At 42.2% G+C, this 16,915-nt stretch overlaps 1 protein-coding gene across 1 annotated transcript in view; it reads right to left on the bottom strand.

The window, feature by feature from the left end:
• fcho1 (FCH and mu domain containing endocytic adaptor 1) overlaps positions 1 to 16,915 on the bottom strand; it is a 55,272-nt gene that overhangs the window by 26,728 nt on the left and 11,629 nt on the right. The window contains exons 2-7 of the mRNA XM_079506344.1: positions 16,851 to 16,908; positions 6,169 to 6,260; positions 3,813 to 3,887; positions 1,523 to 1,664; positions 903 to 1,055; positions 319 to 423 (exon numbers count right to left, since the gene is read on the bottom strand). Coding sequence (XP_079362470.1) covers positions 319 to 423; positions 903 to 1,055; positions 1,523 to 1,664; positions 3,813 to 3,887; positions 6,169 to 6,260; positions 16,851 to 16,877 — 594 coding nt within the window. The 5' untranslated portion in view covers positions 16,878 to 16,908. The remainder of the gene's footprint in view (positions 1 to 318; positions 424 to 902; positions 1,056 to 1,522; positions 1,665 to 3,812; positions 3,888 to 6,168; positions 6,261 to 16,850; positions 16,909 to 16,915) is intronic.

Genomic DNA, 16,915 nt, shown 5'->3' with positions numbered 1-16,915 from the left:
AACAGCGGCGGTAGCCATGGAGATCCGGAGGCAGTAATTATGGGTAATGAGTGGTGGTGTACGGCTGCGGGCAACGTGGCATCCAATTTTGGGAAAAAATCTTTTCAGGGGGAAAGGTTTGGAATTGATTGTCACCTGGTGCCAATCATATACACGGTGTGTTTCTTTAAGAGTGACAGGTGAGAGGGAAAGAGAGACAGACCATGAGAGAGAGAGTGAGAAAGAGATTGGGAGAAAGATAAAGCTTGGAAGGGGGCATGGCATAAGGGAGAATAGGGAAAGACAGATGAAGATGGTCATGACAGAATCAGAACGGACCTGGGCCGACTCGCTCATCTTCTGCTCAAACTCTCCTCCCACGCGGTTGTACTTCTCGATGCACACTGCGAAAGACTCCGCCGATTTCTTAGACTTCAGCTCCGCCTAGTGAGCGAAAGAAGGATAAGGAAATAAATCAGAGCCTTTTAACAACGGACTATTTCAGAAACCTTAAATAAAATGTATGGCTTGCCAAGTCATTAGGAACAATTTCTTCTGAGCAATTACAGCCATTCTGCAGAGTATTTACAGAAAAACTGAGTGGCAATTAATTCACACACTGGGTGTCCCTGTAGTCTGCTCAGCACAAATGTTTCTGTAGCCAAGGACAAATCTGATTACTTTATCAATTTCTGCTCATTAACACATTGGCCCTCCTGTTCCATGGTAGGCCCCCAGAGGCAAATTATGACCTATTTTAAGTCCCTCTACCTTTAGCTTGAGATACCAAAAGGTGTTATAAGGGATGAGCAGAGTTAATGCAAGGCTTCGAATGGGGAGACCTTGATATATTATTATTGGCAAACGTACACCCCCAGGATAGGGATGCTGCCATGCTGGGATTCAAATGGAGAGTGTCTGACCTTCTCCAGCTCTTTCTGAGGTGCGGATTCCTTCTTGTGTCGCTCCACCTCTATACATTTGGCGTGGTAGCCCTCCTTGGACTTCTGGAGGTGACCACTCTGGACCTGCAGGGCCTGCACCGCCTCCAGAGTACCCACCACTTCCTCCTTAGTCTGGTACACACACACACACACATATACTCCAAAATATAATATACTATGCAAACACACAGTCACACACAAACATATACTCCAAAATATAATATACTATGCAAACACAGTCACACAAACATAATATACTAATATAATATACTATACAAACACAGTCACACAAACATATACTCCAAAATATAATATTATGCATGCGCGCACACACACACACACACACACACACACACACACACACACACACACACACACACACACACACACACACACACACACACACACACACACACACACACACACACACACACACACACACACACACACACACACACACACACACACACACACACACACACACACACACACACACAATTTCCCCCACGATCAATACAGGTGGGTCTGACTATCTGTCAGTCTCAGTCTTTACATCCAAAACAACTAACTTCTGTCAGAGTGCTGATGCGTTCATTTACCTTGCGGTGTGTTTTAACCTGCTCCTCTCCGTATTTATTGATGTCTCTGATCAGGTCGTTCATCTTCCTCATCAGCTCCAGGTGGCAGAGAGCCAGCTTGTCTGAGGACACCCGAAACACATCCCACATGGGAGCAAATGTCCTGAAAAACAAATACATGTTTCACCTTTTGACTAAAGGTCACGAATGAGAGTCAAACCTTTGACTCTGATGAAGACACAGTAGCATCAAATGTTTTGCTCAGGTAAAAAGACACGGAACGTTTGTAGAAACTGATCACTAGTGACTAGACTGGTTAACCAGATAAACCCTAGCTTCCATATTCTGGCGGATATTCGTCATTAATAGGCGATCTATACAGTCAAACATACAATATTTATTTTTGAGTGGTGTAAACCACTCCTACAACTGGCTTTGTTAGTCTGTCTGTGCAGAAAAAATGTGAATGATTGCTACGGTCACCCAGTTCACCCGGGTGTGATGTCATTACGTCAGACATTACGTCAGACCACAGCTGATCAGGCTATATAAGACCTTACACCACTCAGTTCACACACACATTTCTTTAATAAGTAAGAGTTTGTTGTAGAGGGAAAAAAGGAGGGGACCAAGTATAGACCCCTGGGGGACCCAGTCAACAATGTACAGTTACAGTATTTAAATATGTTTAATTGAGCACAGAGAAATGTCAGAGCACCCACACATTGTACAGGAAGTGAAAAAGACAGCTCTGAGAGGAAGGAGGGCAGAAACCACAGAGCAGAGATGACATTTAGAACACAAACACAGTCAGGGGCCATTTGAGATGACTGGGCTGAGTTTCCGCGCTTGCGTGCATGCGTGCGTGCGTGCGTGCGTGCGTGCGTGCGTGCGTGCGTCATTTTCATCGATCACGAGTAAATATGCCTGTTTTTCAATGTTGTTTTGTCAGGTGAAACCTGACTAACAACAGCTCATGAAATGTAGAAGACCTAGTCATACATGAGTCATACTGAAGACCTAGTCCTTATTGGCTGCCACACATGCTTGTTCATTACTAAATAAAGAAACCAGCGCTTCTTTCACCTGACAAATATCACTATGTGATCATTTCTTGTTTTATATTATTTGATTTCAATTAAAAACAGGTTTTTATCCAATATGTTTCAAAAGAATTACAGGATTTAAAAACAAAACAAAGATTACATAACTTCAAAACATTTTAAGTGGTTCATTCACAATGTATTTTTGTAACATTGAGTCCCGGGGAGATACCAAATGTCTTCTTTAGGTCTCAAGCCGAAAGGTTTAGGAAACACTGCGGTGGTGTCTAGGGCTGGGCAGTATACCATTACCCAGATTATATCCATATTGGGATATGAGACTAGATATCATCTGCGATTTTTGTAATAATAGTGATTTTATCTTTTGCTGATTTTCTATTTTACACATTCAAAATTAAAATGTTAATAGCAGATCTATAATCCCACAACGGCGACGCATGGGTGAGCTTGTAGATCAGCTCCATTTGTCATTTTGGAGATTTTTTTTAATATCATCACAACCAATATCAAGGTATTTTGTCAAACAAAAGCCGAGCCATGAAGCCCATAGGGCAGGAGCCCATAGGGCAGGAGCCCATAGAGATAGAGCCATGAAGCCCATAGGGCAGGAGCCCATAGAGATATAAAGGAGCCTCTTCCAGCTCTAGGACGCGCATCAAAATTGAAGGCACAATTTCCCCGAGATTCCTTGCGAAGCATGCACGTGCGCAATGGAAGTCCCGGAAAAGACACGCTGTGATTGGCCAGTAGTCAGTTGAGTGACAGCGAGAGACATGGATGAGTCGCATGAGTGACGTCACTTGGGCAGCGACGCAGCGGCATTTCCGCTTGACTTCCTGCCTTAAATGGAGACACGTCGTTCCAATGAACTGCAGCGGCCAATGAGGCATCTATTTTTTTAAATATCTATGCAGGAGCCTATCTCCGGTTTCTGTAGCGTGAGGCAGCTTGATGTACAAGTACACCCCCTGAACATGATGCTAGTATGTCGCAGGGACTTGATGCTGAGTGCAAAGCAGGGAGGCACTGGGTCCCATTTTTCACAGTCTTTGGTATAACCCAGCCAGGGATCGAACCCCGACCTCCCAGTCCCAGGACGGACACTCTAACCATGAGGCCACTGAGCTGGTTAGTATTAATGTAGTGTTAATTGAATACTCCATATTTGACATATTTACATGAGAGGCCGTCAGGAGAATTAGGTGTAGTTTGACAGTACCGTGTGGAGGCCTGTTAACATCACTCACCCCTGTGGACTGCCATTGTTAGCCAGCTTCGCCAGCTTGCTCATGGACTTGGAATAAGTCTCCTCTATTGCAGCCCTGCCGGACACACACACGCACGCACACACGCACACAACAAAGAACAAGAAATCTTTAGTTTACGAGTAATAAATCAGGAAGACAAGACTAATAGCTTATGCATTCTTAAAGTTGGAACTAACTAGACTACAGAGAGTGAACACTACACAGCAGAGGTTGTACAAATTCAATAAAACCCCCCTGCCCCCGTTAACCCATACTGTACATTCTCTCCTGTTCAACACAGACACAAACCAAAACCAGTGAGAGAAAAGATTTAACTTCAGTGTTGGATAAATGTACTCTGAGCAACAGTACCACATTTAAATAATGAATTCTCCTTATTTCACCAAGAGTGAACATAAAACTTGAATAACCATCTGTAGACCCCCAAAGACAGCAAGGATGGAGGATATATCGATCCAAATATCTAGAGGGCAAACAGAACGATACTGAGGCAGACAGAGCAGGAGAGGGGTGGAAGGAAGAAGGAGAGCGGAAGAGGAAGAGACATAAAACAAACGCATCGATCTTGAGCAGACTGCTGGTGCGCTACACATCGGATGAAAAACTGGATCAAAGGTTACGACCGGTGTCCCCACTATTCTAACAGTAGCAATATATCTTTATTAGACCATGCCAGAATGGGTCAGTCGAAATCAACCAATAGGCCCCTGAAATGGGCAATTTGAGGGAAAGTGTTTGTCACACTACGGTTATTACTATTTACTTCACTTGCAATAACTACTTCTGCACCAGACAATCCAATTTCTATCAGCGTGTGCGTGTGTGTGTGTGTGTGTGTGTGTGTGTGCGCGCGCGAGTGCGTGCGTGCGTGCGTGTGTGAACAGACTATGGAGCAAATTACTTCACTGTCCTGTGCAATACCACCGCTATCCCACAATGTCCCCATTTTATTTTCTGACCACTGATTGGTTGTGTGATGCTAATTTGTGAGAAAAGTGAATTTGCTCTCTGCAAGGAATGTGCAGAAGACTAACTTCTGAATCAATGTCAGAAATGTAAAAACACTGGTGTTGTTTGTCACTTGCTGTGACCAATTACTGGGAAACTCTGCACTGCTATTTACCCAACGTTAAATTTACCTACTATTCACTGATTCATAATAAGATATTTAATATGAGAAAAGACACAAATAGAAGACACTTATATAACTTGTATAACTATTTGTGAAATTTCTCTCAGCATTTGGCTTGAATAAACTCTCTCGAATAGATTATCAAGGATACACCAGTTTCCCATCCAAGATCATTAACAGATTTTTGACATGTGAGTGATCTCTTCTGCCCACTTTGCATTCTGCTGACAGAACTATCGTTTGTGACTGAATAAATTATTTGACCCCTAATTGCTCCCGATGTGCAGGTTGGTGACTTGCATGGTTTCCTTCGGTATGTGAATGGGTGAATATAATGCACCATCTATGTAAAAGCGCTTTTGATAAAAGCCCTATAAAAATGCATCATTTAACACCCAACCAGCCTTGCAAGGTACGATATTATGAAGATATGATTTAGTTTTTTATTACATGATATTGGTGAAACTTGGTGGCAATATCTCTGGATCCGAATAAAATATTTCCTGCTGTGTCACACTTGTGATTTATGGGACAGTGATTCTGTCTAAATAATAAATATCCTAAACTAAAGCATTCGTTTGAGAGGTAATCTGAAACAACTTTCCCACTAAACAATAGCCAAACAAAAGTCAATATTGTACTTGCAATGTTTTTGCAATTAATTAACTGTGCAGGCTTAGTGTGCCATGGTAGAATTATTTTCCAATTGAAAACTTCCGAGTTCTGCCACCTCCCACACACACACAAACACTCATGCATTAGGGCTGAATGAATAGAAACAATTTTCTGAATTGCATATACATTTCAATAGTTCCACTTTGAAAGAATGTATCACTAGCAATGATTAGGGTGAATTTAGAGGGTGAAATATTAGGCAGATGTTCAATACTGGTCGACTGAACATGACACCTCTGTGAAGTGAATGAAGAATGTTTTTGCAAGGCCAGTTTAAGTCATTAAATCCTTATGATTTATTAGATGGACTGTAATGTTTTACTTCCAGATTACTCGTGAAAAATGCAAACCTTGCTAGTTTCAGTTTTCCATCAAGAACTAAAAGTGTTTTGTACAATGTGACCGACTTTGCCTCAGCTACATTGTGTCATTTCAATGTCAATATTGCACATGTGTACATTGCGATGTTGATGCTGAAACAATATATTGTGCAACCCTATCATGCATACAACACACACAGCGGCTTACCTCTCACGGACAAACTCGGCCAGCTCCTTGGTAGCCAGCTGGCCATGCTTCATGTTGTGGTAGAGCACGTCAAAGCCAGCATTCTTCTCCCCCTACCGAGAAACAAATCATAAAACACAGGCGGGCCATTATTAGAAACTAAAGACAAAGAGAGGAATGTTAAGTACAGCGTGGTCTTCGTACACGTCTAGACCCTTATCAAAATGTTTAGTCACCGTTGTTCCCCTAAAAGATGAATTGGTCACATTAGTATCCTATACAAACCCACGCAACAGAATAAAAACATTTTTCTTTCTTTTTTGACGACCTTTCGTGCTGTGTGGGTGTGTGTGTGCTTCAATGTTGTTGGGTAATCAAGGCACTGGGATGACATTTTAACGAGAACCAAAAAATAAATGGAAAACCTTTCTGATGGGTTTTGCGGCTGATATCTACCTGCAAGTCTCTTTGCTCGCTCACAACAGACTTGATGTGTGCCATGTGCGCAGTAACACCACAGCAGCAATACACACACTGTTTTGCCATGGATGTTTGGCTGCGGTAAGCAAAAACAGCTTACGAATACCATGACTCAACAACATTACTCAAACATGAGAACAGCACAGAGTCATGCTGATTCGCAAAGCAGGGTTCCCCTGCGACTCAACCAATACCAGAATTACCACTGAGCAAAACACGGCATCATAACCACTCTTCTGTAATCACAGACACCTGGCTTAACTTTAATTTCAGTAATTGTGAGAAAGAGCCAGACTGAGGCAGCACAATTAAAAATAGCCCTGTCTCGTTGCTTGAAAAACCCCAACACACATTGACCATCCAACAGAGGGCCCATTCTAACTTGTGTTTCAAGGCAGGCAGACAGGCAGCTGCTTCTCAGGACCTATAAATACCCCACCAGAGCAGCCCAGACAAATTCCCAGGTAGCAGCGGAATGGGTGGAATGCCAAGGAAGGGTCTGGGCACATACTGTAGAGACGCGAAGTTACCTAAAACCAAACCACACACGTGTGTGTGTGTGTGTGTGTGTGTCAACAGCGGAAGTCTCAGACAGGCTGTTGACATGTAGGCTCATTCGTGCATGGCCTTACAAAAGTTAACAAAACACAACCATAATATACCCTCATGGCTGACAACATCAACATAATTAACAGCATGTCATTTTACTTTCACCTCACAGACAGCGAGACAAAACTATAGTATTTTTTTATCTTGAGAGCTTCAATATTGTTTGAGCTTCTATGCAACGCTAGTGTTGTTTCAAGGTAAATGTGATGAATGTCAAAATTTGCTTAAAATGGCTTAAGTAGTATTATGATAATTTGAATTAAATTATGTAGAAATAATGAGTGCCAAGAATAGGGCCGCTAGCGTTTATGGAGTTAATATTGTAACTGCTTAATTCTGCAGTTTAAACAGACTTGAGGCTGTTGGTTTTGGTGATAGGCTGGTTTCTCCTTGGGTTTCTATTATCTTCTCAGGCCGCCTTTGTCTCCACAGCAACTTGGCTCTTGTTGAAACCCTACCCTGGTCATAGAAAACCTCCTCATGAGTCTATCTGGAGATGTCAACGGCCAGGTTACATGGAGCAAAAGAGGAAAACATTAATATTTGGTCTAACATTGCAGATATAGTCAAGGATATGATTTAGTCTTTATTATTTATTTTTCTATTGTACAGTGGTAGGAATCTTGGCGCAGGTGTGCATTTTCTGGCATCGTTGGTCCCGAGGGGAGGGTGGGATTGTTTGTTTTTTGTTTGTTTGTTTTTGTGTTTCTTTTCTTTTGCTGTGTGTATGTGTACTTGTTCTTGTCTTGTCTTGTTCTTGTGTTTTCTTTTCTTTATTCATTCATGATGTTAACATGTTTGGTTGTGCTATTTTTGTCTCACAGCTTGACAAGAAGAATTGTGACAGACCTTGAATTTTTATTAAAGCAAATACAGTATAGTATTTTTGGCAGTTTGGCAACTTGCATCCCAATAACTTGCAATGGTCATTACATTAAATGTATTATGAGATACTAGAGATAGAGATAGGGAACAATTTCTCAGAAACTATTTGTGTATTGTGGATATTGCCATCTCAAATTATCTTGCCATGCAGCAAAAATTGCTTACCAATCAAGAACACCTTTTAATTCAAGAAAAAGAAAGGCACTACTTTTAATTGACACATGCAGGGAACATTTGGCATTAATCTACTGTTATTTCATCAACCATAAAGGAACGCCTACTCCATAGGTGAAAAGCAAAAAGATGCACCTAGATTAATGGGTACATTTTATGGATATGCGTATTATGGGATGGGAAAAAAAACTCACAATACAGCTCCTGCTATGCATGTATTGAGTTTCGATACTGTTGTGTAGTTTTAGTTGTTTTGTCCAGTTGTTTGAGTGTTGAAGATATTAAATAAGAAGCACATTATCATGACAATGAGGGGAGCAAGGAGAGAGGAATGAAGGGTGTGTGTAAAATCTGCATGGGGGGGATTTCTGACAACTTTTCTTATGACGGCTCTGAGCACTTCACACAGCTGCAAGGCGAATTTGTTCCAACTCTATCAAGGGAGGATGGTGAGGTACAGGGGAGTCAGGGGACTTGTCATTTAGCCTGTTTCTCTCCCTGAAAATCTATAGTCAGCATGGGGAAGAAGTTTAACAATAGAGGACAGGATCCCCATTCATCCCCACATCCAATCGGTCAAAATAATGGCGGTGGCTGTCTGGTGATCTGGTGATCGGTCACAAGGCAATGCGATGGAACACTAGGGCTATGTTCAGACTGCCAGCCCAATTTTTGCCTTATCGAGATTAGAATCAGATTGTTTTATCAAGTCTGAACAGCAACAAAAACATAAGGACTGTTAGATAAATTCTGACATGTTGTTTACACGTCATGTCAAGTTGGCCATTCCATCATATTCTGTTGGTCAACACATATAGAACTTTGGGCCCAGACCGTGTTCCATATAGGTCATATTTTGTCATCTTGCCCTTTTATCATCATTTTACTCATAGCCTACTGCCTGTTTACACAGGATTGTTCATCTTATCCTTTATATTATTTTATCATACTTATATTATGGATTTCCTGACGCCACATTCAGATTTAATATCTTATATCTTGTTTACTCCTTATTCGGTCTCCATACTGTCTGTCCCCAGTCAAGTAAACTTGCCATAATGAAAGGTCTATTTTGATTCGAGACTACATGTATTTGACCTTGATGCCTAGTGAGAAAGTAGATAGGAGTATTTCTCTCTGTCGAAAGTTTACAGCTAGCAGGGAAAGAATGTTATCTTCAGGTTGCCATAGCAACGCCAGCCTCTGTGCTTTCCCGGTCTATGGCCCTCAATGACGGAACCAAGGAAGATGTCACGATACCAGTCTCATCATCCATGTGCTGGTCCAATGAGCGCTCGACAACCAGCGCCACCGTGGGATATTGCGGAAATGAACTATCTATTCAGCCAATGAACGTTTATCAACAACTGACGTCAGATGCAGTATAAGCCAGGAACATACTGTGAAGAGGAGTTCAGGTTCAGTTCGGTTCCATATTGGAACAATTGAATACTCTAAATTATAGTGATGTATTGTACTATTATTATCTGAACCATGTAGCACATTCTCTATGTAAATTGACTTTATTACCTACTAAAAATTACAGTTAAAACCTTAAACTTCCTCTCAGAACTTTATTTCGTCTGTCTCCAATTCGTTTTTAAGGTATCCTTCTATTTTTTTATGGTACCGTGGCTGTCATTCAAGATTTAAAGGGCTATCCACTCATTTGTAAGGTAAATACAGCACGGTATTTGGTCTCCCTGCTGGGTTATTGAAGGTATATATATATATATATTTACAGTCCTTTCTAATTAACATTACAGAATAGATATAATTTATTTTTATCCTTTAAATGGCCTTTCTCGCCATCTTTCCAACAAATTGATCCTTGGGTCACCGGATTTTTATATGCAACAAGGACACAGATCTTTGCTGAATTTAGTATTTCCCCAATCGAATATATAATCTTGGGTTTAAATCCCATTAGCAGACCTTGTATTGAACTGTACTTTCCTGTGCTTTTGCAAACTGTTAAGGATTCAATCAATCAAAATCATATTTTTTTAAACATTTGCCCCAGGGACTTCAGTCACTTCACCAACTTTTCTTGCAACACAGGCTATTCTGCTGGCTGAGCGTTTTGCTACAGCATCAGCCCACTAGCTGACAACACACACAGCCTAACTCCCTTTATAGCACACACACACAGCCTAACTCCCTTTATAGCACACACACACACACAGCCTAACTCCCTTTATTATAACACACACACACACACACAGCCTAACTCCCTTTATCACACACACACACACTAACTCCCTTTATCACACACACACACACACACACACACACACACACACTCCCTTTATCACACACACACAAACTCCCTTTATCACACACAAACTCCCTTTTAATATGCTCTAATTACCTACGGTCAATACTTACCATAAATAAAGTTTTAGTGACACACACACACACACACACACACACACACACACACACACACACACACACACACACACACACACACACACACACACACACACACACACACACACACACACACACACACACACACACACACACACACACACACACACACACACACACACACACACACACAAGCAGGTGAACACTATGTTTACACACACAAAGACATGCATACACACACAAACACACTCTTAGACATCAGGTCCACTAACTACTCTCACTTGGTTCTAATTAGACACCCACCCACCCCCTGCCCCTCCACCCCCTGCCCCTCCACCGGGAATAATTACAGACAGAACAAACCTAGGCAGCATAAACAAAACACTGGACCTTAAAGGGCCAGCTTCACATGCCGCCCACTAGAATAAACAAAAAGGACCCGTTTGATTCATCACAACCTCTGCCTGTCTGCCTTAACCATATAACACCTAGCGTCCTTATTCTGGCTGTGAACATTCAACAAAAGTTGCGGATCTGCCAGCACACAAAGCAACACAACTCAAGAGATTCTGTGTAGAGTGAAATCAAATTAAATCCTTGTGTGCTGCATGGTGGCTGCCCACTACTCCTTAGGACGGTTTATATGCAGAAGACGTGTTTCCCTGAGGCCTGAGGGGACAATAGAATCAAATCAAAGAGAGCAAAAAAGAACAGAGCTAGTATAGAGCCCTGGGGGACACTGATCAACTAAGTACTGTAGGGTTTTAAGTGGTTAAGGGCATGAAGAGAGGGATGGTCAGAGGGGTCATAACATGTCGTAGCTTCTGTGGAGACCTCTGCCTATAGTCCTCAGTCTCTAGTTTCTTGCTAGAACTTTTAACAGATGTGTAAACAAGAAATACAAGGCTCAGTTTGACTCAGGCTGAAGCTGTGTCTGATGCAAACAGATTGACTTATTATGGACACCTGACTCAGTGACTGACTGCCTAATATCAGTTTGACAGTTTAAGGGGGTCCGGTGACTGAGGACATTCTTGTGCTGTGATGCAGGAAGTCAGGCAGGCAGGCTGTCATATGAAACTGCTGCAGAACAGGGTAGAGAAGAGAGCAGGATCGTGTCAACACAATCTTCTGGCCTCAGGTATCTTCTATTCAACCTTACAATAGGTCTTTCACCAAATTACAATGTTCTTATAGATTTGCTAAATCTGTGCATTGAAATCAATAACTAAATAAATAAAAAAACGGACAATTGTTTTTGGTACAAAGCCTGAATTGTTACCGCTTACCTCGACTCCCTGACTTGGAAGACTTACTGCGCAAAACCATAGAGTATATAAAAGGATAGAGACTGATCTGGCGCGATGCTCCGCCCCCTCCGCTATTCATGTCGGTGGAAGTTGCTCAGTGGCGTTTTGAAGCACTCGGAAGGACCGTCTCAAAACGTCTACTTCCGCATTTGCCAACCAAATTTTGGTTGGCAAATGCGGAAGTGCAACCGAGCGCTCAATGTTAAAGCCCAGCTGCACGGGGTTTCCCGGTCATGAATCCACGGGTCCGCCTGTAGTCCCTCCTCTTACCAATAGGGCCCAGTGCTTCAACGTTGGAGTGCCTCACTGGCCCCTTGCGCAAAACCAACCCTTTTCAAGGGTGTTCAGAGGCCCCTGGTTCTGGGACACCTCCACATGTTGGTAGCTGAACAGAAGAATAAATGCTCCAACACAATATGATTCTCCTAAGTACGCATCCATACAGACCACATTATTTTCTTCACCACGGCATCTATGGCCTATGGCCAAAGATACTGGAAGGGTAATGAATGACCACAGAGTGTTATGTATACTACAACTCTAAACTAAGGCAGTGGTTTTCAACCAGTGGTCCAGGGACCACCAGTGGTCCTTGAGTGTTCCAGGTGGTCCCCAGCTAAATGATGGAGAGTTGGTAACCAAATGGACCCTTATTAGACCTTTAACTCCCGAGAGCGTAAAATGAAACCAAATGGACCCAATGATTTGGTTTCATTGTATGCTCTCAAGAGTTAAATTATTGTTAAACATCTGGATTTCTTAATTTACAAGAAGTCTACACAATTAGAGGAGATTGTAAAATAATTGTTATTTGGTCTACGTTTCAATACAGCATGGAATTGTGGACAAATGATTAACATACAACAAAATATTCTTTCGTCTCCAGTAGGCTACTGCTGCTGTGAGGTGTTCTGCACTGACTGCACACAAGAAGAATGCCTCCTCCTCCATCAAAGAACAGATTAATTCATCCAAAGCAAACTTTTTAGTTTCGCTAGTGTGCAGTAAAGATGTTTGTCTGACAATCTTAAGTCTACTTATGTGTTTGTGTCTAAAACTCACACTATTTAACAATAGGCTTAGGATATACAGTATCAGCTGTTCTGTGTGCATGCCGCGATCCGCACATGTACGCACATGCGCGTGCACGTGGCGTCATTAAAATGCTGTGGTACCACGTACCAGTAAAAAAAAACACAATGACACCACTGATGGACTGTGTATGACGTCAGACCAGAGCTCGATCAACATTATCAGTTTGTAAAATATTTGTTCTTTCATTAATCAGCAAGTCAGGATCTATTTGTATTCTTTCTCACAGTGAGAGAATGTGTTTGTTAATGTGTCTTTAATGGTGATTCTATTTAGCCACCATGGCGAGTGGATGGACTTGTAGCAATCCATTAGGCTGTCAACAAACCAGTCAGTGACATGAGAGGGTTTAGCTGACTCACAGTTTTTCTGCTGATCGACTGGGGTTTAGCTAAATGGACAGTCCCCTCATGTGTTAGGAGTAGTGGCCAACATAGCCTTAGCATCATTACAGCCCCACACTAATTATAGTGTTCTACTGTTGAGGCTAATCTGAAGAAAATAAATAATGATAATGGATTACCAAAAGAGGGTTTATTCAACATAATTTGCGTTGATGTGTTTTGTACGTCTTATATGGCTTGTGGAGGTCTATACTGTAAGTAAGTAACCCTTGCCGAGCCATGAAGCCCATAGGGCAGGAGCCTATCTCCTGTTTCTGTAGCGTGAGGCAGCGTGATGTACAAGTACACCCCCTGGACATGAATGATGCTACTATGTCGCAGGGACTTACCCCCAATCCAATCATTGATGCTGAGTGAATAATAATCATTTGTGAAAACTCCCGGTCACACAAACGTGTATAGAAAAGATACCAGATGTGTGCATGTGAGATCATGCTTCAATTACACAAACAGTACCCTTTCATAGAACTGTGACAGCAATACTCTCACTGTCTCTCTTACGCACACACACAAGTTTGGCTCCCCTTCAGGCCAAAGTGATTTGCAGAGGCCCATTAGCCCTTGAGTGATGACAGCGGTCATCACGTGAGGCTACAGTGATGTGGTGCAGTCTGAGCACAGGATCAGCTCATGACACAACTACAATGCTGCCACACACACACACACACACACACACACACACACACACACACACACACACACACACACACACACACACACACACACACACACACACACACACACACACACACACACACACACACACACACACACACACACACACACACACACACACACACACACACACACGCTATTAATCTAATCTAGCTGGGCATGGAACAGATCCGCAAGCATGGTATGAGAAAGGACAAACGACTGGAGGAAGGACATGTCTTTTGAGATGCACAAAGCAGTGAAAAGGAGCAGGCGATGGAATGATGAAAAAAGAGATGGGGAGAGCACGGAAAAAAGTACAACGATACAGAGGTAGAAGATAGACAGAGATAGAAGATACAGGCTATAACCCTATAAAGAAGAGCTCTGTTTACTGTTCTCATAGGCCACACCCACACCACAGAGAGAGCTTCACGAACCACGGTGATGGGTGACTAGCAACACCGTCATTGTCATCTCTCTCCTATGGTACCACATCAATACAGCATGGAATTGTGGACAACATCTTATTCAACGACAACAAAGTATTCTAAGTTAAGTTTTGGGTCTGAGAGGCTAAATGTCATCAAATGGTTCATGGTTGTCTGTGGCTTAAAAATGCAGAATAAATAATGGCCCTTGACATGAAAATGGTTGAAAACCACTGCTTTAGGTCTTACAGATTTAATACATTTGGGAATTTTCCATCTTCCACAACTTAATTATCACAGATGATGTGAAGGAGGCTCAAGACTTTGGAAAGGAGACATTGGGTGTCTCAAAGGAACCAGAGAAGAACAGGAGAAGGATAAAAACAAGGAACAAGACACTGACGCTGATGCTGAAGAGGGTGAGGAGAAAGAAGATGAAGAGGAGGAGCCTGCAGAAACTGGAGAAGATGATGCTGACAAGTGACAAGCTTAAATTTGAATTTCGACTCCTCCTCCACCCGTACTATACTCAAGGACATTTCGACATGAAGTCAGAGGGTGTCGGGATCCCACCGGGATTGGCTATGTACTAGAAGCACCTCCCACTCCGACATGCAGCATGCATGCAGCGGACGTAGTTTAGAATCATGCATGGCAACCACATGCAGTTATGTCCCCCTCTAACATAAAAAATATATAATAATTTAGAAACATCTTGGTGTCAAGCTACAGTACAGTAGCTTGAGGACAGTAAACATTATTGGTTTTCGGCACGGCAGCACATAAGGAATCTTGGCATTGATGGGATATTTCCTTAGTGCCTGTGTGGAACTCAGTGAAAACACTGTGCTGTGTATACTATACAGTGTGTATACAGTAGTTATCGGCCAAGTGTGCCAGTTTACTGCACTCAAACTAGAGGTCATCGAGTTTATTGTGCTGTGTGGGGAAATTCAACAATCGGCAAATCATACTGCAAAGGAAATTCGACTCCCAAGCGACACACAAGTTCCTAATGTATTAAGAAGGATGTATTAATTAGAGCAAACAGGTGTACCCCCTCTGTGCTGTAGGCAGCAGATCTCTCATGGCTCCTGATGGAAATTGACAGCACATGCTGTATGTAAGGCTTTGTGAGCAGGTGCTCATTTGGAATGTGCCTGATCCAAGGACTGGAGCAAGATCAGCCTGTGTGCAACCTGTTCCCAGGTGGCTTATATTGACTCATTAACTCGAAGGCTGATTTATGAACACACAGCTGTTGGCGTCAGGGAGCAAGTTGGCAAGCAAGATATATTTCATATATAAAATAAACACATACATCTGTATTCACACATTATTTCAAAATCTCAAAGAGTTAGACCCATTTGCCTTTTCTGTAGATAAGAGCCAAATTTGAAGGCAAAGCATAAAATCTGACTTGTCCCTCTGCCTGCCTCTATTGCCGGTATCTCTGCCTGTTTGAACGCTTGATCCTTTCCACAAGCAGAAACACAAGTTAGACAATGAATAACAACCTTAATGTTTACTCAATCTAATCAGAACCTACTTTTGAGAAGCTTTATCACTCATAAAGGGTTCACATTTTTGTCCCAATATTTCACCGAAGGGGAAATGTAGAAGTAGGGCACACCTGAAATAGCTGCACCAGGTGTACAAGATGGGGAGGAAGGGGAAAAAAACTCAGAAAAAGGGTGTTATAGACAAAGCAAGTGAAGCGAAAGACAGCAAAGCAAAGAGTGTGTGTGTGTGTGTGTGTGTGTGTGTGTGTGTGTGTGTGTGTGTTCAGTATCAAGCAGTAAGCAAGCACCACCTCCTGCAATGATTATTAAATTACATTTATTGATCCAACATTTGTGTTTTTAAATTTCTACAAAACTTCCACATTTTGGAGGTGGGAGAAAGCAGGAAGCTTGCGTGGGTACCTGGAACAGCAGCATGCCATGCACCCTCGAGCCTGTGAGAATACTGTACAACTCCCAAAGCTCTGTGACTCATTATCCTAACTCAATGTTGTGCTGAATGGGCAATAGAATGTGTCCTAGACAGCTAAAAGAATAAGCTTGCAAGCCTTGCATAAAGACTGTCATCATTACAGGCATGTATCTCCCAACATTGACCTCCCAACATTAAAAGCCACATGTCCTGACATTGCGTCCTTGAGCAAGACACTAGGAGACACCTACACTGCACTCTCAGGATGAGACTGTTAATTTAATTCTTAGGGTGCACACTCAAATGATAATACTAAATGCTTTACGGTTGCAACTGCAATCATTATGCAAACTCACCCAGAAGTTGTTCTGAAAGACGGCCATCTTCACTCAGAAGGACTTACTGTACAGTGATCTGTAAA

Source organism: Electrona antarctica (assembly GCF_951216825.1).
Source record: "Electrona antarctica genome assembly, chromosome: 7".
Classification (NCBI taxonomy): Eukaryota; Metazoa; Chordata; class Actinopteri; order Myctophiformes; family Myctophidae; genus Electrona; species Electrona antarctica.
This window is presented reverse-complemented; position numbering and strand designations above follow the sequence as displayed.